Source organism: Balaenoptera physalus, assembly GCF_965194825.1.
Source record: "Balaenoptera physalus genome assembly, chromosome: 8".
NCBI classification, from domain to species: Eukaryota; Metazoa; Chordata; class Mammalia; order Artiodactyla; family Balaenopteridae; genus Balaenoptera; species Balaenoptera physalus.
In genome coordinates, this window is record NC_138887.1 from 72458995 (window position 1) to 72483009 (window position 24015).

The 24015-nt window shown below is 36.0% G+C and overlaps 1 protein-coding gene and 1 pseudogene across 8 annotated transcripts in view; one reads left to right on the top strand and one right to left on the bottom strand.

The window, feature by feature from the left end:
- PALS2 (protein associated with LIN7 2, MAGUK p55 family member) overlaps positions 1-24015 on the top strand; it is a 111172-nt gene that overhangs the window by 41768 nt on the left and 45389 nt on the right. For 6 of the 7 annotated variants that reach the window (XM_082471911.1, XM_082471915.1, XM_082471916.1 and 3 more), the window contains exon 2: positions 14992-15110. In XM_082471911.1, coding sequence (XP_082328037.1) covers positions 14994-15110 — 117 coding nt within the window. In that variant the 5' untranslated portion in view covers positions 14992-14993. Of the gene's footprint in view, positions 1-14988; positions 15111-24015 lie in introns of all 7 variants that reach the window. The other variant, XM_082471913.1, reaches the window with a different exon arrangement.
- On the bottom strand, positions 729-13301 carry LOC309666483 (protein C1orf43 homolog pseudogene; annotated as a pseudogene). Its single transcript has 2 exons — positions 13266-13301; positions 729-11453 (listed from the first exon to the last, which is right to left on the bottom strand). The product of its transcript is annotated as a protein C1orf43 homolog pseudogene (transcript).

Below are 24015 nucleotides of genomic sequence, written 5' to 3' on the forward strand. Positions count from 1 at the left end.
ATATGTTCTCCCATTCTGAGGGTGGTCTATTTGTCTTGTTTATAGTTTCCTTTGCTGTGTAAAAGCTTTTGAGCTTAATTAGGTCCCATCTGTTTATTTTTGTTTTTATTTCCATTACTTTAAGAGACAACTCACAAAAGATATTGCTGTGATTTATGTCGAAGAGTGTGTTGCCTATGTTTTTCTCTAAGAGTGTTAATAGTATCCAGTCTTACATTTAGGTCTTTAATCCATTTTGAGTTTATTTTTGTGTATGGTGTTAAAGAATGTTCTAATTTCATTTTTTTACATGTAGCTGTCCAGTTTTTCCAGCACCATTTGTTGAAGAGACTGTCCTCTGTTGTATAGTCTTTCCTCCTTTGTCGTAGATTAATTGACCATAGGTGCATGGGTTTATTTCTGGGCCTTCTATCCAATTCCATTGATCTATATTTCCGTTTTTGTGCCAGTACCATACTGTCTTGATTACTGTAGCTTTGTGGTATAGTCTGACATTACGGAGCCTAATTCCTTCAACTCCGTTTTTCTTACTCAAGATTGCTTTGGCTGTGTGGGGACTTTTGTGTCTCCATACAAATTAAAAATTTTTTTGTTCTAGTTCTGTGAAAAATGCCATTGGTAATTTGATAGGTGTTGCATTGAATCTGTAGATTGCCTTGGGTAATACAGTTATTTGAACAATATTGATTCTTCCAATCCAAGAACATAGTATCTCTTTCCATCTGTTTGTGTCATCTTTGATTACATCAGTGTCTTATAGTTTTCGGAGTGTAGGTCTTCTACCTCCTTAGGTCAGTTTATTCCTAGGTATTTTATTCTTTTTGATGTGATGGTAAATGGGAGTGTTTCTTTAATTTCTCTTTCTGATCTTTTGATGTTAGTGCATAGAAATGTAAGAGATTTCTATGTATTAATTTTGTATCCTGCCACTTTACTGAATTCATTGATGAGCTCTAGTAGTTTTTTGGTACCGTCTTTAGGATTTTCTACGTATAGTATCATGTCATCTGCAAACAGTGATGGTTTTACGTCTTCTTTTCCAGTTTGGATTCCTTTTATTTTCCTTCTCTGATTGCTCTGGCTGGGACTTCCAAAACAATGTTGAATAAAAGTGGTGAGAGTGGACATCCTTGTCTTATTCCTGACCTTAGAGGAAATGCTTTCAGCTTTTCACCATTGAGTATGATGTTAGCTGTAGGTTTGTTTCATATGGCCTTTATTATGTTTAGCTAAGTTCCCTCTATGCCCACTTTCTAGAGAGTTTTTATCATAAACGGGTGTTGAATTTTGTCAAAAGCTTTTTCTGCATCTACTGAGATGATCAGATGGTTTTTATTTAATTTGTTAATGTGGTGTATCACACTGATTGATTTGTGGATACTGAAAAATCCTTGCATCCCTAGGATAAATCCCACTTGATCATGGTGTATGATCCTTTTAATATATTGTTGGATTCTATTTGCTAGTATTTTGTTGAGGATTTTTGCATCTATGTTCATCAGTGATATTGGCCTGTAATTTTCTTTTTTTTGTGGTATCTTTGTCTGGTTTTGGTATTAGGGTGATGGTGGCCTCATAGAATGAGTTTAGGAGTATTCCTTCCTCTGCAATATTTTGGAATAGTTTTGGAAGGATAGATGGTAATTCTGCTTCTCTAAATATTTGATAGAATTTGCCTATGAAGCCGTCTGGTCCTGGACTTTTGTTTGTTGGGAGTTTTTAAATCACAGTTTCAATTTCAGTACTTTTGATTGGTCTGTTCATATTTTCTGTTTCTTCCTGGTTCAGTATTGGGAGATTGCACCCTTCTAAGAATTTGTCCATTTCTTCCAGGTTGTCCATTTTATTGGCATATAGTTGCTTGTAGTAGTCTCTTATGATCCTTTGTATTTCTGTGGTGTCGTAACTTCTCTTTTTTCATTTCTAATTTTATCAATTTGAGCCCTCTCCCTTTTTTTTTTTTTTTTTGATGAGTCTGGCTAAAGGTTTATCAATTTTGTTTATCTTTTCAAAGAACCAGCTTTTAGTTTCATTGATCTTTTGTATTGTTTTTGTCTCTATTTCGCTTATTTCTGCTATGATATTTATGATTTCTTTCCTTCTACTACCTTTGGTTTTGTTTGTTCTTTTTTCTCTAGTTGCTTTAGATATAAGGTTAGGTTGTTTATGTGTGATTTTTCTTGTTTCCTGAGGTAACGTTGTATTGCTATTAACTTCCCTCTCAGAACTGGTTTTGCCACATCACATAGGTTTTTGGATCGTTGTGCTTTCGTTTTCATTTGTGTCCAGGTATTTTTTTATTTTTCTCTTTGATTTCTTCAGCGATCCATTAGTTGTTTAGTAGCATATTGTTTAGCCTCCACGTGTTTGTGTTTTTTACAGTTTTTTTCTTGGAGTTGATTTCTAATCTTACAGTATTTTGTTGGAAAAGGTGCTTGATCTGACTTCAATTTTCTTAAATTTACTGAGGCTTGCTTTGTGGCCCAGCATATGATCAATCCTGGAGAATGTTCCATGTGCACTTGAGAAGAAGGTGTATACTGCTGATTTTGGATGGAATGCTCTATAAATATCAATTAAGTCCATCTGGTCTAATGTGTCATTTAAGGCCTGTGTTTCCTTATTGATCTTCTGTCTGGATGATCTGTACATTGATGAAAGTGGGGTGTTAAAGTCCACCAGTGTTAATGTGTTACTGTCTATTTCTCCCTTTATGGCTGTTAGCGTTTGCCTTATATATTGAGGTGCTCCTGTGTTGGGTGCATATATATTTACAATTGTTACATCTTCTTCTTGGATTGATCTGTTGATCATTATGTAGCATCCTTCTTTGTCTCTTGTAACAGTCTTTATTTTAAAGTCTATTTTGTCTGATATGAGTATTGCTACTCCAACTTTCTTTTGATTTCCATTTGTATGGATTACCTTTTTCCAACCCCTCACTTTCATTCTGTATGTGTCCCTAGATCCAAAGTGGGTCTCTTGTAGACAGCCTGTACACGGGTCTTGTTTTTGTATCCATTCCATCAGTCTGTGTCTTTTGGTTGGAGCATTTAATTCATTTACATTTAAGGTAATTATCGATGTGTATGTTCCTATTTCCATTTTCTTAATTGTTTTGGATTTGTTTTTGTAGGTCTTTTTTCTTCCCTTTCTCTTTTGTTCTCTTGTGATTTGTTGACTAACTTTAGTATTGTGTTTGGATTCCTTTTGTGTGTGTGTGTATCCATTGTAGATTTTCGGTTTGCGGTTACCATGATGTATTGATATAGCAGTCTATATATAAAAAAGATTCTTTTAAGTTGCTGGTCTTTTAATTTTAAATGCATTTCCAGTAGCCTGCATTTGTGCTCTCCTCTTCTCACAATTACTGGTTTTGATAACATATTTGTGTTCAGATGTTTTCCTACCTTTACTTGATGTTGCCTTTACTGGTGAGCTTTTCCATTTAATTTTATTGTTTCTAGTAGTGGCCTTTTATTTTCTGATTCGATAATTTCCTTTAGCATTTGTTGCAAAGCTGGTTTGGTGGTGCTGAATTCTCTTAGCTTTTACTTGTCTGTAAAGCTTTTGATTTCTCCATCAAAACTGAATGAGAGCCTTGCTGTGTAGAGTATTCTTCATTATAGGTTCTTCCCTTGCATCACTTTAATATATTGTGCCTCATTCTTTTGGTCTGCAGAGTTTCTGCTGAGAAATCAACTGATAACCTTATGGGAGTTCCCTTGTATGTTATTTGTTGCCTTTCCCTTATTGCTTTTAATATTTTCTCTTTGTTTTTACTTTTTTGTCAGTGTGATTACTATGTGTGTTGGCGTGTTCATTGTTGGGTTTATATTGCCTGGGACCCTGCACTTCTTGGACTTGGATGACTTTTTTCTTTCCCATGTTATGGAAGTTTTCAGCTATTATTTTTTCAAATATTTTCTTAGGTCCTTTCTCTCTCTCTTCTCATTCTGGGACCCCTATAATATGAATGTTGGTACGGTCAGTGTTTTCTCAAAGGTCTCTTATACTGTCTTCCTTTCTTTTCATTCTTTTTTCTTTATTCTGTTCTGTGGCAGTGATTTCCACCATTCTGTCTTCCAGCTCACTTATCTGTTCTTCTGCCTCAGTCACTCTGCTATTGACTCCTTCTAGTTTATTTTTCATTTCAGTTATTGTATTGTTCATCTCTGTTTGTTTTTTAGTTCTTCTAGGTCTTGTTAAACATTTCTTGTATCTTCTCAATCTGTGCCTTCATTCTTTTCCCAAGATCTTGGATCATCTTCACTATCATTACTCTCAATTCTTTTTTCTGGTGGATTACCTATCTCTACTTCACTTAATTGTTCTTCTGGGGTTTTAGCTTATTCCTTCATCTGGGACATATTCCCCTGCCATCTCATTTTGTCTGACTTTTTGTGCTTGCAGTTTCCGTTCTGCAGGCTGCCAGATCGTAGTTCTTCTTGCTTCTGCTGTCTGCCTTCATCTAGTGGATGAGGCTTCTTCTCTCTTGTTGCCAGTCCCCCAGGCTGTGAAGACTGACATGGGGCTCAAGACTTTCACTCCTGTGGGAGAACATCTCTGGTATAATTATTTACCAGTTCATGTGTTGCCCACCCGGTGGGTGGCTTGTTGTTGCTTTGTCTTTGGATGTAGGGTATCTTTTTTGGTAGGTTCCAACGGTTTTGTTTTCTTTTGTTTTTGTTTTTGTCAATGGTTGTTCAGCAATTAGTTGTGATTTTGGTGTTTTTATAAGAAAGGGTGAGCCTTCTACTCTGCTGTCTTGCTGGCAAGTCAATCCAAATTTCAATTTCAATCCAGTTTTCTGTACCATTTCCTGGAAATGTATTTAAAAATTTTTTTCCTGCTCTATTGAAAATACATGAGAAGTAGTCCAAATGACTTAGATAATTCCTTTAAATTTTTGCTTAAATATTTCCAAATGCACACAGAATAAGGTTTTGTTTTTCATTTTCTGAATCTGCAAATTATGCAGTATGGTTCTGTCCAAGTAACTGTTATTCTATCTACAAAGTATAAGAGCAGAAATAATTTTTAACGTCTTATGAAAACTTAATTTACCTGTCATATTTTCATTGGGGATTTCAGTTCGTTGAATTAAATGGGAGTGAATATACCACAAATGTGATTACAAAAGGATTTTTAATACTGAAATAGACTCTAGTCCTAATTTATTAAAAACAGTTCATTTAAGTACTTATAGTTCTAAAACTGGGAAGAAATTCTTTTGTAAACAACTCTAGAAAGCTTTTGGAACAGAATATATGTGGGTAAATACCATTCATTTTATTAAATTTGTCTTTTTACTGATCTATATTTTAGAAAGTTAGAAATGTATTTATATGTAAGAAGTTCTGTAAGAGCTTGCCATTTTAGTAGACTAAGCATTGAAAGATACCACTTCTATCTTTGTTGCTTGTTATACAATTTGTGAAAAGTTAATAGCTTTAAGATTACTGCTTTGTAAACCATACCACATTTCACTGATTCCAAGTATTATACAGACATTTTATTTATAAACAACAATATATAATTTGAAAACTATTCTTCATTTTAGTAACAGAAATATGTTACATTTTTGTGACTGAAACTCTATTATTGAGGACTTGTGATGTACCAGACTGTGGGCTAGTTGCTGGGAATATAAGTTTGAACAAGACAGATAAGATTTCTGCACTCATCAGACCTAAGAGTTTAGAAAGAAAATCATACATTAAATAAATACCAAAATATTTAATTACAGGTTGATCAGAGTTATAAAGCATAGACTACTACCAAAGTATATATTAAGAGAATTTATCCTAATTGGGGCTGCCAAGGACACAGAAATTCTGCTCCTGAAGGATGTGTATGAATTAGGTACACCAAGGTGGTGGTAAGTTGAGGGGAGGACTTTGTATCAGGACAGGGGAAGGATTGGTGTGGCTAAAGCTACAAAGGGTGGTGCAGATTGTTTAACCTAGTAGTGTATTTTAAAGGTTCACTGGCCATAAAATTTACATTTTAATTAATTCCTTGTAGGTGAGATATATATCACCCATAAGAAATCTGTATATATGTAGGAGGCTCTTGTATAGTCTGGGCAAGAAATGATGATGACTAGGACTCATGTTATTTGAGTCCAGAAATATTTAGGAGGTAGAATCTACTGCTTCTTTGCTCCAAGTTAGTTTCTATTCCTACCGCTTACATACTTTCAAATATTTTTGCTATTTTTTGGTCCATTTTTCTTCATCTTTAGCCATTCTCTTTATTCTTGTGGGTTTTCTTTTTTTAATCTTTATTAATACTTTGCTGCTGTTTTAATAGAGATTCTAAAGGGAAAGACTATAAACTGAAGTAGTCAATCTACCATATTTAACTGAACCCTACCCCCCACTAATTTGAAATGTCACCTTTCACATATATTAACTCCTGTTTAGTTATTCAGGATTTCTCTGTTGCTGTGCCAGTACTGCACCAGTTTAATTTATAGTGTTTTTATACTTGACAGCACAGGCACCTCCTTTACAGTTATGCTTTTTTTCCAGACATATTGGTTGGTTTTACGTATTTTCTCTTTCAAGTAAATTTTAGAATAACAGTACCCCAAAATCCTGTTGGGATTTCTTTTTTTTTTTTCTTTTTTAATTTATATTTATTTTTGCCTGCATTGGGTCTTCATCGCTGTGCGTGGGCTTTCTCTAGTTGCAGTGAGTGGGGCTACTGTTCATTGCAGTGCCCGGGCTTCTCATTGTGGTGGCTTCTCTTGTTGCAGAGCATGGGCTCTAGGCCCACAGGCTTCAGTAGTTGTGGCTTGCAGGCTCAGTAGTTGTGGCTTGCAGGCTCTAGAGTGCAAGCTCAGTAGTTGTGGCGCACAGGCTTAGTTGCTCTGCGGCATGTGGGATCTTCCTGGACCAGGGATCGAACCCATGTCCCCTGCATTGGCAGGCAGATTCTGAACCACTATGCCACCAGGGAAGTCCCCATCCATTTTTTGATTGGGTTGTTTTTTGGTTTTTTTAATATATTGAGCTGCATGAGCTGTTTGTATATTTTGGAGATCAATCCTTTGTCAGTTGCTTCGTTTGCAAATATTTTCTCCCATTCTGAGGGTTGTCTTTTCATCTTGTTTGTGGTTTCCTTTGCTGTGCAAAAGCTTTTAAGTTTAATTAGGTCCCCTTTTTTTTTTTTTTTTTTTTTTTTTACTCTAGGAGGTGGGTCAAAAAAGATCTTGCTGTGATTTATGTCACAGAGTGTTCTGGCTATGTTTTCCGCTAAGAGTTTTATAGTGTCCGGTCTCACATTTAGGTCTTTAATCCACTTTGAGTTTATTTTTGTGTATGGTGTTAGGAAGTGTTCTAATTTCATTCTTTTACATGTTGCTGTCCAGTTTTCCCAGCACCACTTATTGAAGAGACTGTCTTTTCTCCATTGTATATCCTTGCCTCCTTTGTCATAAATTAGTTAACCATAGGTGTGTGGGTTTATCTCTGGGCTTTCTATCCTGTTCCATTGATTTATATTTCTGTTTTTGTGCCAGTATCATATTGTCTTGATTACTGTAGCTTTGTAGTATAGTCTGAAGTCAGGGAGTCTGATTCCTCTAGCTCCGTTTTTTTCCCTCAAGATTACTTTGGCTATTCAGGGTCTTTCGTGTCTCCATACAAATTTTAAGATTTTTTTTTTCTAGTTCTGTAAAAAATGCTGTTACTAATTTGATAGGGATTGCATTGAATCTGTAGATTGCTCTGGGGAGTATAGTCATTTTCATAATATTGATTCTTTTAATCCAAGAATACAGTATATTTCTCCATTTGTTTGTGTCATCTTTGATTTCTTCCATTAGAATCTTACAGGTTTCTGCATGCAGGTCTTTTTCCTCCTTAGTTAGGTTTATTCCTAGCCATTTTATTCTTTTTGTTGCAGTGGTAAATGGGATTGTTTCCTTAACGTCTCTTTCTGATCTTTCATTGTTAGTATATAGGAATACAAGTGATTTCTGTGTATTAATTTTGTATCCTGTGACTTTACTGAATTCATTGATTAGCTCTAGTAGTTTTCTGGTGGCATCTTTAGGATTTTCTATGTATAGTATCATGTCATGTGCAAACAGTGACAGTTTTACTTCTTTTCCAATTTGGATTCTTTTGATTTCTTTTTCTTCTGATTGCCGTGGCTAGGACTTCCAAAACTGTGTTGTATAATAGTGGTGAGAGTGGACATCCTTGTCTTGTTCCTGATCTTAGAGGAAATGCTTTCAGTTTTTCACTATTGAGAATAATGTTTGCTGTGGGTTTGTCATACATGAGGCCTAATGTCTTTTTAAAATAGTAGATTTTTGAAAACCTTTTTAATTTCTTCTGTTATGATCTGTTTTAATTTTTACCTCTTTTTCCTAAATTTTAATAATTGACATTTTCCTAGAAAATCTCTGCTTGACTGGATTTTACAATAACGTTGTTCACCGTGTTTTCTTTTGAATCTTCTTCATATCTGCAGTTATTTTCTCATTGCATTCCTAAGGTTATTTGTATCTTCTCTTTTCTTAATCAGACTAGGCAAGTATCAGTCTCTTTTTATTGGACCTTTGAAACAGCCAGAATGGATTGATCAAATCTATGGGGTTTTTTTTTTTCTTCTTCTTCTTGGATTAATTTCTGCTTTCCGTTTTAGTTCTTCTTTTGAATTTCCCATTACCTTGTAAATTTTGTTCTTTCATGATCCGTAGCAGGTTTCTCATACTTTGCCCTTTTCTAGTGGGAAAATTCTTCAGTTTGATCCCTGATATTCCCACCCCCTAACCCACCCTATAATTTAATCTTTTTCTTTCTTCTGCTCTTTCTTTTCTTTTGTTTTAATCCCCTGGTAGATAGTAAGTCTGTTTCTTTGGCAGTTAATATTTATTTGTTGAATTTGGTGAGTTGCATTCACGCTTTTAGTATTCATGTGTAGTGATCCTTGATGTGTAGTGATCATATTTGTAATTGAAGGATCTAGATTAAATATATTAAATTTTCTCCAGTTTAAATAGGAATCCCATTTGTATATCATTGAATCTGGCTTCTGATTAAAGAGTCCATCCTCCCGTAATTAAGGAGGAGGAGTGGAACTTGTAGGAAACTTACCTTCTAAGTTTTGGGACTTTCCTTTCTTCCTGGAATCTCTGAGTAAATTGGGACACTTCCCTGCTTCTCTGGCTCCAGCTCAACTTTGCAAGGTTCCCACTACAGAGAGCTTCCTGTTTCATATATTAAGCTTTCACATGCAAGAGTTGCCTTGTGGTAATCCGTGTCTGAGTGGTTATTATAGATTTAGTTAATGTTTTTTTAAATTAATTTATTTTATTTATTTATTTTTTTTGGGCTACATTGGGTTTTCGCTGCTGTGCGCGGGCTTTCTCTAGTTGCAGTGAGTGGGGCTACTCTTCACTACAGTGCGCGGGCTTCTCGTTGTGGTGGCTTCCTTTGTTGCAGAGCATGGGCTCTAGGCACACGGGCTTCAGTAGTTGTGGTTTGCAGGCTCAGTAGTTGTGGCTCGCAGACTCTAGAGTGCAGGCTTAGTAGTTGTGGTACATGGGCTTTGTTGCTCCGTGGCATGTGGGATCTTCCTGGACCCAGGCTCAAACCCGTGTCCCCTGCATTGGCAGGAGGATTCTTAAGCACTGCACCCAGGGAAGTCCCAGATTTAGTTAATGTTTTAATATTTTATGAGGTTAATTCTCTCTCACTGCTCTTTGTTGTTATTTTCTCATATTGTTTATTTTTTTCATATGCTTTTAGGATGATTTAGTTAAAAAGAACTGTTGTATTTTTTTCGATAGTTAATGTTATTAGATAACTAATTTATAAGCCAGTGAATTGGCTTGTGAGGGGCAATTATTTCTTCACCCTGTCCCATAACATCCCAATAAATGAGGGAGATTGGGATTATGCCAGGTGTTCGAACGTTATTAATTTTATTCATGACGGAGTATAGAGTAAAGGTGTTAGGGCAGATCCTTGCAGGTCTGGGAAGTTATGCTAATGTTTGACATTCTGGTGTAACTGGAGCACCAGGGTGGGTTGTTCCACACTCACCCACCCCCTCACCTAACCTCCTCACCAGTTCCTGTCTGCTTTTCCCACCTGTCAACTCTGCAACTCTCTAAACCCAAATAGTTTCCATTCAAAAAGGGAAGATATGGAAAATAGCAAGTCCCCTCACCCCAACTCTCAACTTTGGAATTAAATAGCCTGGAATGGGGCAAGTGAACTAAGTGAGGACTTTTTGACAGTAAACATTAAGAGTAACACCTGAATTCAACTCCAGAAAAGAGTGCTACCAGGGGAAAATCAAGTCTTAGCACATGTTCTTAAACTGCCCGTAAGAAAGGGCTAGGGAATGATCCTCCAGGTACGAGCTCTAAGAGCTCTGGACTCAAAGGGGCTTCAGCTGGCCCACTCTGGGCCTGCAGAACCAGATGACCCGTGGGCTGCCTGGCAAGCCCACTGCAGTCTGTCTGTCTCAGTCTCCCATCAGAGTCCTTCAGTTCCATCGCAGAGTACTCCCCAATGTGTTATACAGTTGACCCTTGAACAACAGCACCCACCCTCCACACAGTGGAAAATCCCCTTATGCTGTCTCCGCAGTTCCATGTTGGCAGATTCAACCAACAGCAGATGATTAGTACTGTAGTACATGTTTACTGACAGTAGTCCGCACATACGTGGACCTGAGTAGTTCATATCCATGCTGTTCAAGGAGCCACTGTAGTTGTCCTTAGAGCTCTTTGGTTTGAGGAAGTGCTTGGCATGTTTACTCTTCTGACTGTAGAGGAGGTGTGTCACCTGATGGCCGTTGGGAGACTTCAGGAGACTGGGTTAGGTCTTTGGCTGCTGACGGAGGTGTTGCTGAGAGCTCCCACTTTGAGCTTTGACCACAGGGCCAGCTCAGTCAGGGCCTCCTGTTAGCACAGGTACTCTCTCTGGCCACAGACCCATGTCCCATGGCAGGCTGTCTCAGCCATCCAGCAGGGTATCAGTGAAGGGCTTGCATACACCCTTGAAAGGATTACTAGTGTTTCGGGAGATCTAGCAGATAGGAGCCTAAAATCTTGCCCATTAAGGAATAGGGATGCCAGCCTTCAGCTCGAAGTGGGTTTTCAGAGGCACAGATGGTGTCCATAAGTTTCATCCTATGCAGATAGTTGTAGCAATTCTGACTTCCTTGGGTTTCCAGCTGTAGCAGTCTTGGACCATCCTCCACAAGGAGTCAAGGTTTGTACTTGATATCCCAAAGTCTGGACAGTAGAATATCAGTCTCCTATTTGAAGACTTTGGGGGCATGTACCCCTCAGGGACATGAGGTCCCCTTCAAGATTTCATTGTGAAGCTCATGATTTACTTCTTCACAAAAATAAATGGCAGTAAAAATACCAGATTCCCGTCGACCTTCACCAGCACAACATTCACTCCAGACTGGCCTCCCTAACCTGTGTAGAGCTGTATCAGTTTACCCCACTGCCCTGCCTCCTCAGCCCAAGTTCCCTGGAGCTCCCCAGCCAGGCCATTTCCTTAGTGGAGGGAAGACCAAGCCAGACTTGGCCTGAAAACATGGTTATATAGGGGGTCTACTGTATTTTTATTAAAACTCCATTAAATATACCAATTAGTTTAGGAATGTTTGGCAACTTTATAATCTAGATTCCCTTTTCAGGACATGGGATATTGACAGACTTACTAGTTTTTAATTAAATTTCATATGCTAAAGAATCAGTAACAACTTACAAAGGTCTTCAAAATAACCAAGGGTATATTTCACAATCTCTGCCACTTTTCTTCCCACGTAATTAAGCACAAATATAAAAATTCAAACGCTGCAAGAACCAATATAGAAGATACATTTTAAAAAAAATCTTCAGTACAACTGGAAATTTAAACACCAGCTATATATTTGATGATAGTAAGGAATTACTGTTATTTTGTTAGGTGTGCTAACAGTATTGTTACATTGTTTAAAAAGAGTCCTGATCTTGTAGACATAAACACTGAAATAGGACATCTGGGATTTGCCTCAAAGTTATGTAGGTTAGAAAGTATATGGGGGTATGAAACAAAATTGGCCATGAGTTGCTAATTGTTAGAGCTGATAATTGTTGGGTGTGTTATTGTCTCCTTTTGTGTATGTTTGGAATTTTCCACAATAAAAATAAAAATAAAGACATACATAGAATGTCAAAGGAAAGAAAAAAGTACTCATGAAAAGTAGAGTTAACTACGTTTATAGCCAGCCACAGGGTAAGAATACTCCTACAGATTGTTGATTCTGTTGTTCCCTGCGCAGAGTACACTTTGGACTTAAAGCAAAATTATGAAGTAAACTTGGTTTATATTCTTTATTTCCTAGTGTCTTCTTTCTTCATTTTACCTCAATATCAGTTTGCCTTCTGCCTGTTGTAAATGCACATTTTTCTCCTGTTTACCTCTTTACTTCCAAAATTGTCACTCATTTATACATACTGAGAAGGAGACCTCAAGATGAACCTGTTCCAATTAAAGTGCGAGAGAAAAATACTTGGGAGAGAGTTCAGGGTTAGAAGTCAGGGAATAGTTCTGATATTTGAGCATTTGGAAAAACTGATAGAAATGGGAGAAGTTTGTTGGAACATTTGGGAAAAAACTTGTAGGAGTCCTATATGAAAAGCACTAACTGTTGATTTTATTTTAAAAACTGCCAGTCTGGGGGCTTCCCTGGCGGTCCGTTGGTTAAGACTCTGCACTTCCAGTGCAGGGGGTACAGGTTCGATCCCTGGTCAGGGAGCTGAGAATCCCATATGCTGCATGGGGTAACCAAAACAAATAAATAAATAAAAGTAAATAAAAATTGCCAGTGTGGAGATAGGGGGAAGTAAAAGCATCACACTAGTACTATTCTAACAAAAATAAATAATGTATAAAATGGGTAAATCAAAAAGTAGCAATATTAGCACATTACCCAGAAATACAGCTGTGATTAAAAGAAACAGCAAATTCAAAGTAGTTGCTTCTGTAGAATAGGATAAGTTGGGAAGGAGGCTGACAGCATGGAACAGAGAACTGCTGTATTTCATTATAAGCCACTTAGTAATACAATCTGACTTTTGACAATGTTTTATTTTAATAAAAAATAAAAATATTAAAAACAAACTGCACTATTAGTAGACTTATTCTAAAGAAGCATCAAGGGAAAATAAAATTAGTAAAACTAATCTGAATAAAATTAAGGCTGTGATATTGAATGAAGTAGGGGTCTAGCTGTACCTTCTTCATATGCATATCCAGTTGTCCCAAATTCATTTTTTGAAAAGACTGTTCTTTCCTTCTTTGAATTGTCTTGCCACTCTTGTTGAAAATCTAATGACCGTAAAGTGGATTTATTTATGGACTCTCAGTTATATGTCTTTATGCTAGTACCACACTGTCTTGATTACTGTAGCTTTTTAGTCAGTTTTGAAGTAAGTGTGAGTCCTCCAGCTTTGTTCTTTTTGAAGATTGTTTGGCTATGCTGGGTTCATTGCATTTCCCACATGAATTTTTGTATCAGCTTATATAACAGTTTCTACCAGAAAGGGCGAGGGGAGCTGAGATTTTAATAGGGATTGCATTAAACCTGTAGATGAATTTGAGAAATACTGCCATCTTAACAATAGTAAGTCTTCTATAGAATCCATGAATATGGGTATCTTTTTATTTATTTAAGTCTTCTTTAATTCTTTCAATGATGTTTTATAGTTTCACTGTTAAAATCTTACAGTTCTTTTGTTACATTTATTTCTAATGATTTTTATTGTTTTAATGCTATTGTAAAAGGAATGGTTTTCTTAATTTCATTTTCGGATTGTTCATTGCTAGTGTATAGAAATACAATTGATTTTTGTATTTTGATCTTCTATCTTGCAACCCTACTGAACTCATTTATTTAGTTCTAATAAATTTTTTGTATATATTCCTTAGGGTTTTCTATATATGAGATCATGTCATCTGCAAAAAGAGATAGTTTTACTTATTCATTTTTCATCTGGATGCCTCTTATTTTGTTGCCTAACTGCCATGGCTAGACCCTCCAGTACAGTGTTGAGTAGAAATGGCAAGAGTAGACATCCTTGCCTGGTTCCTGATCTATGGGAAAGCATCCAGTCTTTCACCATTAAGTATGATGTTAGCTATGGGTTTTTCATAGATGCCCTTGAGGAAATGGAAATTTCCTTCTATTCCTAGTTGAATGTGTTTTTTTTATCATGAAAGGGTATTGGATTTTGTCAAATGCTTTCTCTGTGCCTATTGAGATACCATGTGGTTTTGTTTTATTAATACAGTGTATTACATTGATTGATTATCATATGTTGATAAACCACCCTTGCACTCCTGGGATAAATTGTACTTGGTCATTGTGTACAATCATTTTCATTCGTTGCTGGATTCAGTTTGGTACTGTTTTATTAAAGATTTTTGCCTCTGTACTTGTAAAGGATATTGGCTGTAGTCTTCTTGTGATGTCTTTGTCTGGATTTAGTATCAGGATCTCACAGAATAGTTGGGAAGCGTTCCTTCCTCTTCTACTTTTTTTTGGAAGACTTTGTGAAGTAATGGTTTTAGTTCTTGAATTCACTGATGAAGTCATCTGGTTCTGGGCTTGTTGGAAGTTTCTTGATTAATCTTTTTTTTTTTATTGCTCTATTACAATTTTATATTTCTTCTTAAGTAATGTTTTTAAATTTGAAAAACAAAAAACAAGTATAAGGTTCTAAATATGCATTATATAGTCTGGTAAACCCCAAATTGCATGTAAAAACCTATCCTGCTGCTAATTCATGGGAAGTCCATTTGAAATTTCTACTATTCAACAATTCAGTTCTTTAAGTGTGACTTTTCAAAAGAGTGTTAATTGATAATGTCTTTTTACTTGAATTATTTTATAGTTGTATTTCATAATAGCTTGGAATTTAAGGTTTGCTTTTTTTTTTTACTATTGCTTTTATCTCAGCAGCAATGCAGCAAGTATTGGATAACCTTACGGAGCTGCCCTCATCTACAGGAGCAGAAGAAATAGACCTAATTTTCCTCAAGGGGATAATGGAGAATCCTATTGTAAAATCACTCGCTAAGGTATATTGGTTTATTCATAAGATAACTAAATTATTTTTTTTTTATTGTTTTTACAGAGGTCTTTTCAGATTACCGTTTTAGACCCTGGTTAATATACCTTAGCCTTTGTTAGCAAATAATAACAGTTAACAGCTAATGAGATCTTACTGTACACAGAAATTAGACCACTTTTGCCTTTTCTGTGCTGACTTTAAAGTTTTAGGGAAATAATAACTGAACAGTTGTATTATAACGGAGGTCTGTGGAAAAGATTCTGGTCCTGTCTCCGTTTTCAGCAACGAGGTACTGACTTTCTTCTTTTACATTGGACCATGTACCTGTTTTTTCATTTCAGTTCTTGACTTCCTATATCTAGTACTTTTTGAAATCTTGTTTTTTCTTGGTAACCCTGACATTTTGAGTCTGTTTCCATAAGCAACTCTCTAGTAATCTTTTTAACTCATCCATAAATATATTTTTACAACCATTTTTGGCCCAGTTTCATTTCAATTATACTATTTCCCTGTAATAATTTTTGTAAATGTCACTAAAGCTTAGCGTATTAACTATTTCACAACCGTGCTCTTGCATTCTTCAGATGATTCTTGCTTTCAAGAACCTGAGCCATATACCCTCTCTTTTTCTTTTCTTCCCTTTTATTTCTCTTACAAGATACTGAATATAGTTCCCTTTGCTATACAGTAGGACCTTATCGTTTATGTCTCTGACCTTTTCTTCATGTAACCATCTTGTGATTCCTAAAATGTTGATTTCACCCTCTCCTGTGATCATTTTTTAGCCATAGTCTCTTACTTGTCTTCTTCTAAGAGTTCTGAAAAATCATACTTTTTACAAAGTGTTCTATTAGTAGGAGTGAGTTAATGATGCAGATTCTTCATTTTATTCATCAGTGTAATCATTCTAAGATCATGTGACATAAAAGCTTTGGTTTCTAAGTAGAAACTTATCCACTTGCAGATCACCCAACTAGAATTTTTATTTTAGTCATTTTTGACTGTAGTCTTTCAAAAATGTATTAGATATTCCTTTAATAATAATATATGGGATATGATTTTCCTTCAAATACAAGCTTCTTGTAACAAATGTCAGTCACTATACTGTGTTGAGATAAAGTAATAGTTTCAGGGTCTGTTGAAATAAGTAAGGGCTGTTTAAGCCTGTTAATTAAATTGCTCGCCCTGAGCTCTTATTGCTACTTTAAAAGTAGTGTTTACTTCTCCCTTGATATCATACTTACTGTTGGTTGTCAGTTTTTATTGCCAGTGTATCTATTGCACCCCATCTCCATGTTTATTTAATTTACAGCTTTTAGATGTAGATTTCAAAACTAGATAATATTATGTAAGTCATCTTACAATGTGCTTATTGTTTATAAGGGTTTTTAAAATATACCGTTCCATCTTTGCAACAACTTTATGAATTGAAAACTAAGTTTTAAAAATAGAAAAATTATTTGCCTAGGGTCACTTAGCTAGTAAATGACAAAAATATTTAGACCAGATCTTGTTGCTTCAAATTCTGTGCTGTTTCTACCACAGCACAAGCTGTGTTTGTGTGTCTCTGTGTGTGTGTATTCTTAAGAATTTCTGTGCGTAAAAAATTTTTGGCTTTTGTGTCACTGATATTGGCCTTTCAGAAGATTATCTTGTTCACTGTTCTTAACAAGTGAAATGGCTGGATGACTTTTGAGCAGCTGAAGTGCTACTGTAATCTTTTGATGATAAAATTGAAATTAGGAAGAGAGTCACCCAGTAGTATCCAACATTCAAGCAGCTTCTCAAAAAATAAAAGCAATAGTAGTTGGGTATTCCTTACATTGAAGGCACGGAAATCCCAGGAGGAAGGGAGGACTTTCTTCCAGGAAAGAGATAATAAGTCACAGCAGGCCAACACTCCCAGCACAAGTAGGGAGAAAAATGGATAAATTGCTGAGGAAACAGCGAGCCATACATTGCTAGACCTGTGGAAAGGCAGGGGCATGTGACTAATAATCATGAGAAAGACAACAGAAGCAGTCCCATAGATGACCCTTTTATTAAAGTTTATAAACAAAGATTTTTAAATAACATATTTTTTTTAAGTGATACCTTGTTTTTTGGGGCTTGAAAAAATATTTTATTTATTTATTTATTTGGCTGCACTGGGTCTTAGTTGCTGCGTGTGGGATCTTTAGTTGTGGCATGCGAACTCTTAGTTGCAGCTTGTGGAATCTAGTTCCCTGACCAGGGATCAAACCCCGGCCCCCTGCATTGGGAGCTTGGAGTCTTAGCCACTGGATCACCAGGGAAGTCCCTAAATAACATATTTTTAATAGAAGAAAAAAGTGGGAAAAAATGAAGACATTTAAAATATTACTAGAAAATAAGAATCAAAAACAATCAAATGGTTATTCAAGGACTCAAAAATACAGTATCTGGTTAAGAGCTCATTTGATGGGTTTGATATTGGGTTGGCCAAAAAGTTCATTTGGTTTTAAGTAAAAATAAAAGGCACATTTTTCATCTTCACCAGGAATTTTATTGAACAACATACTTGTTAACCTAATGAACTTTTTGGCCAAGCCATTAGGAGACTAAACACAGCAGAAAAGAAGATTAGTGAATTTGAAGACAGGTCAACAGAAAACATCTAAACCGAAATTCATAGAAAAGTATGTCTGGAAAAGACAATATGTGAGGCATACTCAAAAAGATCAAATACACATGCAATTAATATCCCAGAAAGAGGGAGAGGGGGAATGGGACAGAAGAAATAGTTCAAGACACAATGGCCGAGAATTTTCAAACCTAATGAACAACAACATCAACTGACAGATTCAAGAAGGCAAGTGAACCCCCTGGCAGGGAAAATACAAAGCAAAACATTCCTCAGAATATCACAAACTCCTGAAAATCAAAGATAAAGTGAAAATTTGTAAAGCAACTGGAGAAGAAAGACACATTAAGGAGAAACAGTAAGACTAATGGTTAGCAATAAAACGAACTCTGTTATGGAAGTCATAACAGAGTGGATTGAGATCCTTAAAGTTTTCAAAGAAAAACACTTTCAACCTCAAATTCCCTTTTCAGCAAAAGCAACCTTCAGAAATGAAAGCAAAATAAGGATTTTCTTTTTAGACAAACAACATCTGAGAAAAATTGTCTCCATTTACTCAACAATAAATGCAAAAGGAAGTTCTTCAGGCAGAAAGAATGACAAAATAAAGGGAACATTAGTGAGTAAATATAAAATCATACTGATTTTTAAGATGAAATAATAGTAATGTCTTGTGGCACTTATAGCATGTATATAAATGAAATATGTGCAGATGATAGCCGAAAAGGAACGACTTAGTGATTCAGACAATTGTAAGATGCTCTCATTATTCAAAAAGTGGTAAAAGTAATGTCTTAAGGTTGTGTAAACAGTCAGGGATGCGGGGCTTCCCTGGTGGTGCAGTGGTTAAGAATCCACCTGCCAATGCAGGGGACATGGGTTTGAGCCCTGGTCCAGGAAGATCCCACAGGCCACAGAGCAACTAAGCCCGTGCGCCACAACTACTGAGCCCGTGTGCCACAACTACTGAAGCCCACGCACCTAGAGTCTGTGCTCTGCAACAAGAGAAGCCGCCACAATGGGAAGCCTGCGCACTGCAACGAAGAGTAGCCCCTGCTCGCCGCAACAAGAGAAAGCTCACATGCAGCAACGAAGACCCAACACAGCCAAAAATAAAATAAATTTTAAAAAAAAAGGGATGCATGTTGAGATCTCTAGGGTAGCCACCAAAAGTAAAATTATAAGAATGAATAAATTCCACCCAAGCTATAAGGGAGAGAAAATAGACTTGAATTACCCTCACTCCGGAAACTAGAAAAGTTAGCACAAAGGTGGAGGGGGGTGACCATCTTCAGACATGGGACAACAGGCAGCACAGGATTGTGATGCCTGAGAGAAAGGAAAGAAATGAGGTGAGCATTATGAAACTGTCTGAGGGTAGTTTCCATGCTGCAGTGCAGAAAGAGGAAGCACAAACAGCACAGCAGTCTTAATAGAGCTTGGCATTTGGGGAGGTGGAGGTGACTGGAATTTGTGTAGCAGAGTATCAGGGAGGAGGAAGCTAAGGAGATTTGCTTAGGGGTGCCCTCAAATCTCTGGCTGAGTGCTGATTGTGCATATGTGAAGCACAGGTCTAGCGTCCAAGGAAAGACCCACTGGAAAGCACAGTAGGCCAAACAATTTCCAGGGCTCACAAGGGATGGGGAATAGTTTAGTTGGCATTCCCACCAGCCTGAGTGCAAAGTCCTCATAACATGTGGGACATTGGGCAGAGTTCACACTCAGTTTGTTATAACAGACCTAGGAAACTAGTACAGATTACAGCAAAATCAAACTAAAAATTAATAACAGAGTTATTCCGCAAATCCCCAAATATGTGGAAATTAAACAGCATACTTCGAAATCGCCATGGGTCAAAGGAGAAATCACAAAGAAACATAAAAAATATTTTGAATTGAATGAAATGAAAATACATGTCAGAACTTGTGGGGTGCAACAAAGCAGCGCTTGGAGGGAAATGCCTATATTAGAAAAGAACAATATTTAAATCAATGTTCATGTGTACACCTTAAGCAAATAGAAGAAGAACAAATTAAACTCAAAATAAGCAGAAAGTAGTAAATAATAAAGATGAGTGAATATAAAAAAGACAAATAGAAAAAAATCAATATAACTCTTAGTATATTAATACAATTGGTAAACCTCTAGCTAGACACAAATTATCAGTATCAGAAGTGAAAGAGAGGACGTTGCTACAAATCCAACAGACATTGCAAGAATAATAAGAAATAATGTGAGCAACTTTATGGCAATAAATATAACTAGATGAAGCTAATTTCCTGACAGATGCAAATGACTAAAACCTAGATAAGAGTAGATAACCTGACTAGCACTATATCTGTTTTTTATAATTGAATATTTGCAGTTTAAAACGTGAAGCTCCACGGGCTTCCCTTGTGGCGCAGCGGTTGAGAATCTGCCTGCAAATGCAGGCGACATGGGTTCAAGCCCTGGTCTGGGAAGATCCAACATGCCGCGGAGCAACTAGGCCCGTGAGCCACAACTACTGAGCCTGCGCGTCTGGAGCTTGTGCTCCGCAACAAGAGAGGCCACGACAGTGAGAGGCCTGCACACCGCAATGAAGAGTGGCCCCTGCTCGCCGCAACTAGAGAAAGCCCTCGCACAGAAACGAAGACCCAACACAGCCAAAAATAAATAAATAAATAAATTTTTTTAAGAAAACACAAAACTTGAAGCTCCAGCCTAGATGGCTTCAAAAGAAAATTCAAACATTTAAGGAAGAAATAATGCCAATTTTACATGATTTCTTCTAGAAAAAAGAAAGAGAAGGGAACATTTCCAATTTTGTTTTACTGGTCTTGGTGTTACCCTGATAACAAAACCAGCTAAAAACAGTTCAGTTAAAGAGAACTACAGAATAGTATCCCTCATGGACATAGACTTCAAGTTCTTAAGAAAATATTAGCAAATCAAATCTAGCAACATACAAAAAGGATAATACCTCATTACCAAGTGAGTTTTGTCTTAAAAATACAAGCTTCTTAACATTTGAAAACCAATAAATGTTTGTCACCATTTTAATGACATGATAAGCAAAATCGTTTGATGATGTTCATAGTTGTGGGAAAAGCATTTTACAAAATTGAATATCCATTCCTGATAAAAACTCAGCAAACTAAGAATAGAAGAAAATTGCCTCAACCTAATGAAGGGCATCTATAAAAACCCTACAGTTAACATCGTAATTCATGGTGGAAGATAAAATGCTTTCTAAGATCACTTCTGTTCAACTGTTATCACTTCCTTTCGACTTTGTACGGGGAGTCTTTGCTAGAGCAAAATGCGAGGAAAAAAAAATAAAAGGCATACGGATTGAAGAGGAAAAAATTAACTGTCTTTATTCAAGGATGACATTATCATCTATGCCAAAAATCCTAAGAATCTATCAGAAGGAAGAAAAAAAAAAACCCTCTAGGACTAATTAGTGAGTTTAGCAAGGACACAAGATAAAAGATTAATCTATGTAAATCAACTGTATTTTTATATACTAGCAATGAACAATTGGAAATTGTAATTTAATGAAAAAGAAATAATTTTTTAAAAATATGTGCAAGACCTGAAACTGAAACTACACTGAAAACTACAAAGCATTGCTGAAATTAAAGGCATACATACATACATACTTACATAAATGAAGGAAATGGAAGGCTCAATAATCTTAAAATGTTAATTCTCTGGAAACCGAGCTAAAGATTCAGTATAATCCCAGCCAAAATTTCAGACTGACAAGATGATGAAGGACCTAGACCAGACAAACAATTTTGGAAAAGAACAAAATTTGATATCTTCCACAACCTGATTTCAAGGATTACTGTTGTCCTACAGTAATGAAGACAATGCAGTATCAGCATACAGATCAATGGCACAGAATAGAGTCCAGAAAGAGACGACCACTTACATGGTCAACTGATTTTTGTTAATAGCGCTATGATAATTCAATGAAGAAATGATAGTCTTTTCAATATATGTTCCTGAAACATTGAATATTCATATGCAAAAAAATGAACATTATCTTTTTCCCCACTCTATATGCAAAAATTAGCTAAAAATAGATCATAGATCTAAATGTAAGAGCTAAGACTAAAAAAATTCTAAAAAGACACATAAGGGAAAAACTCCTTGTGACTTTGGATTAGAGAAAGACTTCTTAGATAAGACATAAAGAGCATAAGGCATAATGAAAATTTTGATTAATTAGATTTCCTCTGCAAAAGACACCATTAAGAAAATGAAAAGGTGAGCTACAGACTGGAAGAAAATATTTGCAGAACATATATCCTAAAAGGTAAGCTGCTCATTTATTGGTGGTAGCAGTGCAAAATGGTACAACTACTTTGGAAGACAGTCTGGCAATTTCTTACAAAGCTAAATCCAGTGATCCAGTGATTGTGCTCCTTGACATCTACCCAAGTGAATTGATCATTTGTGTCCACACAGAAACAAACACATGAATGTTTATAGTAGCTTTATTTATAATTGCCAAAACTTGTATGCAACCAAGATGTCCTTCAATAGGTGCATGGATAAACACAGTGTGGTACATCCATAAAATGGAATATCATTCAGCAATAAAAAGAAATAAGCGATAAAGCCATGAAAAGAGATGGAGTAACCTTAAATGCTTATTGCTAAGTGAAAGAAGCCTGTCTGAAAAGGCTACACACTGTATGATTCCAACTATATGACATTCCGGAAAAAGCAAAAGCTATAGAGACAGTACCAAAAAAGTCAGTAGTTGACAGTTTGGGGAGTATAAGGGAGGGATGACTAGGTGGATCACAGGACATTTTTAGGGCAGTGAAACTATTCTGTATGATACTTTTAAGGTGTATGAGTGACATTATGCATCTGTCAAAACCATTGGAACTGTACAACTTAAAAGTCAAAATCCATGGAAATGTAAACTATAGGCTTTAGTTAATAAGGGTGTATGAATATTAGCTCATTAATTATAACATTTATCACATTAATACAAGATATGAATAAGGGAAACCAGGGGTAGGGGAGCAGATATATGGGAATTCTCTGTATTTTCTGCTGAGTTTTTCTATAAATCTAAAGCCTTCTTAGCTAAAGTCCATAGTTTACATTAGGGTTCACTCTTTGTGTTGTACATTTGATGGGTTTTGATGCATGTATAATAACATGTAATGTCTTTTTTCTGGTTTTGGTATTAGAGTAATGCTGGCCTTTATAGGTTGAGTTAGGAAGTGTTTCCTTTGCCTTCTAGAAGAGACTATAAAGAAATGGTATAATTTCTTCTTTAAATGTTTGGTAGAATTTACCAGTGAACCCATCTGGACCTGGTGCTTTCCGTTTTGGAAGGTTATTAATTATTGATGTAATGTCTTTAACAGATATAGGGCTACTCAGATTATCTGTATGTCCTTTTATGAGTTTTGGTGGATTGTGTTTTTCAAGGAATTGGTCCATTTCATCTAGGTTATCAAATTTATGTGCATGGAATTGTTCATACCATTCCTTTATTATCCAAGACATCAGTAGTGATGGCCTCTTTCATTTCTGATATTAGTAAATTCATGTCTTATCCCTTTTATCTTAGTTAAGCTGGTAAGAAGTTTATCAATTTTATTGATCTTTTCGAAGAACCTGCTTTTGGTTCTTTGATTTCATGTTTTCAGTTTCATTAATTTCTGCTCTAAATTTTATTATTTTATTTAATTTGGATTTAATTTGATCTTCTGTCTTGAGTTTCCCAAGCTGAAAGTTTAGATTATTGATTTTAGATCTTTCTTCTTTTCTAAATATGCATTCAGTGCTATAAATTTCCCTTTAAATACTGCAGTCACTGCATCCCACAAAATTTCATAAGTTGTATTTTCATTTTCATTTAGTTCAGATTTTTTCAAATTTCTCTTGAGACTTCTTCTTTGACTCATGTCTTATTTAGAAGTGTGTTGATTTGTCTCCAACAAATGTAGCTGGGATTTTTATTATACTTTTTATAATCTTTATTCTTATAAACTTGCTAAGGTATGTTTTATGGCCCATACTGTGGTTAATCTTGGTGAATGTTCCATGTGAGCTTAAGAAGAATGTGCACTCTACTGTTGTTGGATGAAGTTTATTGATGGTGCTGTTCAGTTTAACTCTGTCCTTACTGATTTTTCTGCCTGCTGGATCTGTCAGTTGCTGATAGAGGAGTGTTGAGGCCTCCAACTACAATAGTGGATTAAACTGTCTCTCTTTGAAGTTCTATCAAATTTTGCTTCATATATTTAGATGCTCTGTTGTTAGGAGCATTTACGTTATAGATTGTTATGTCTTC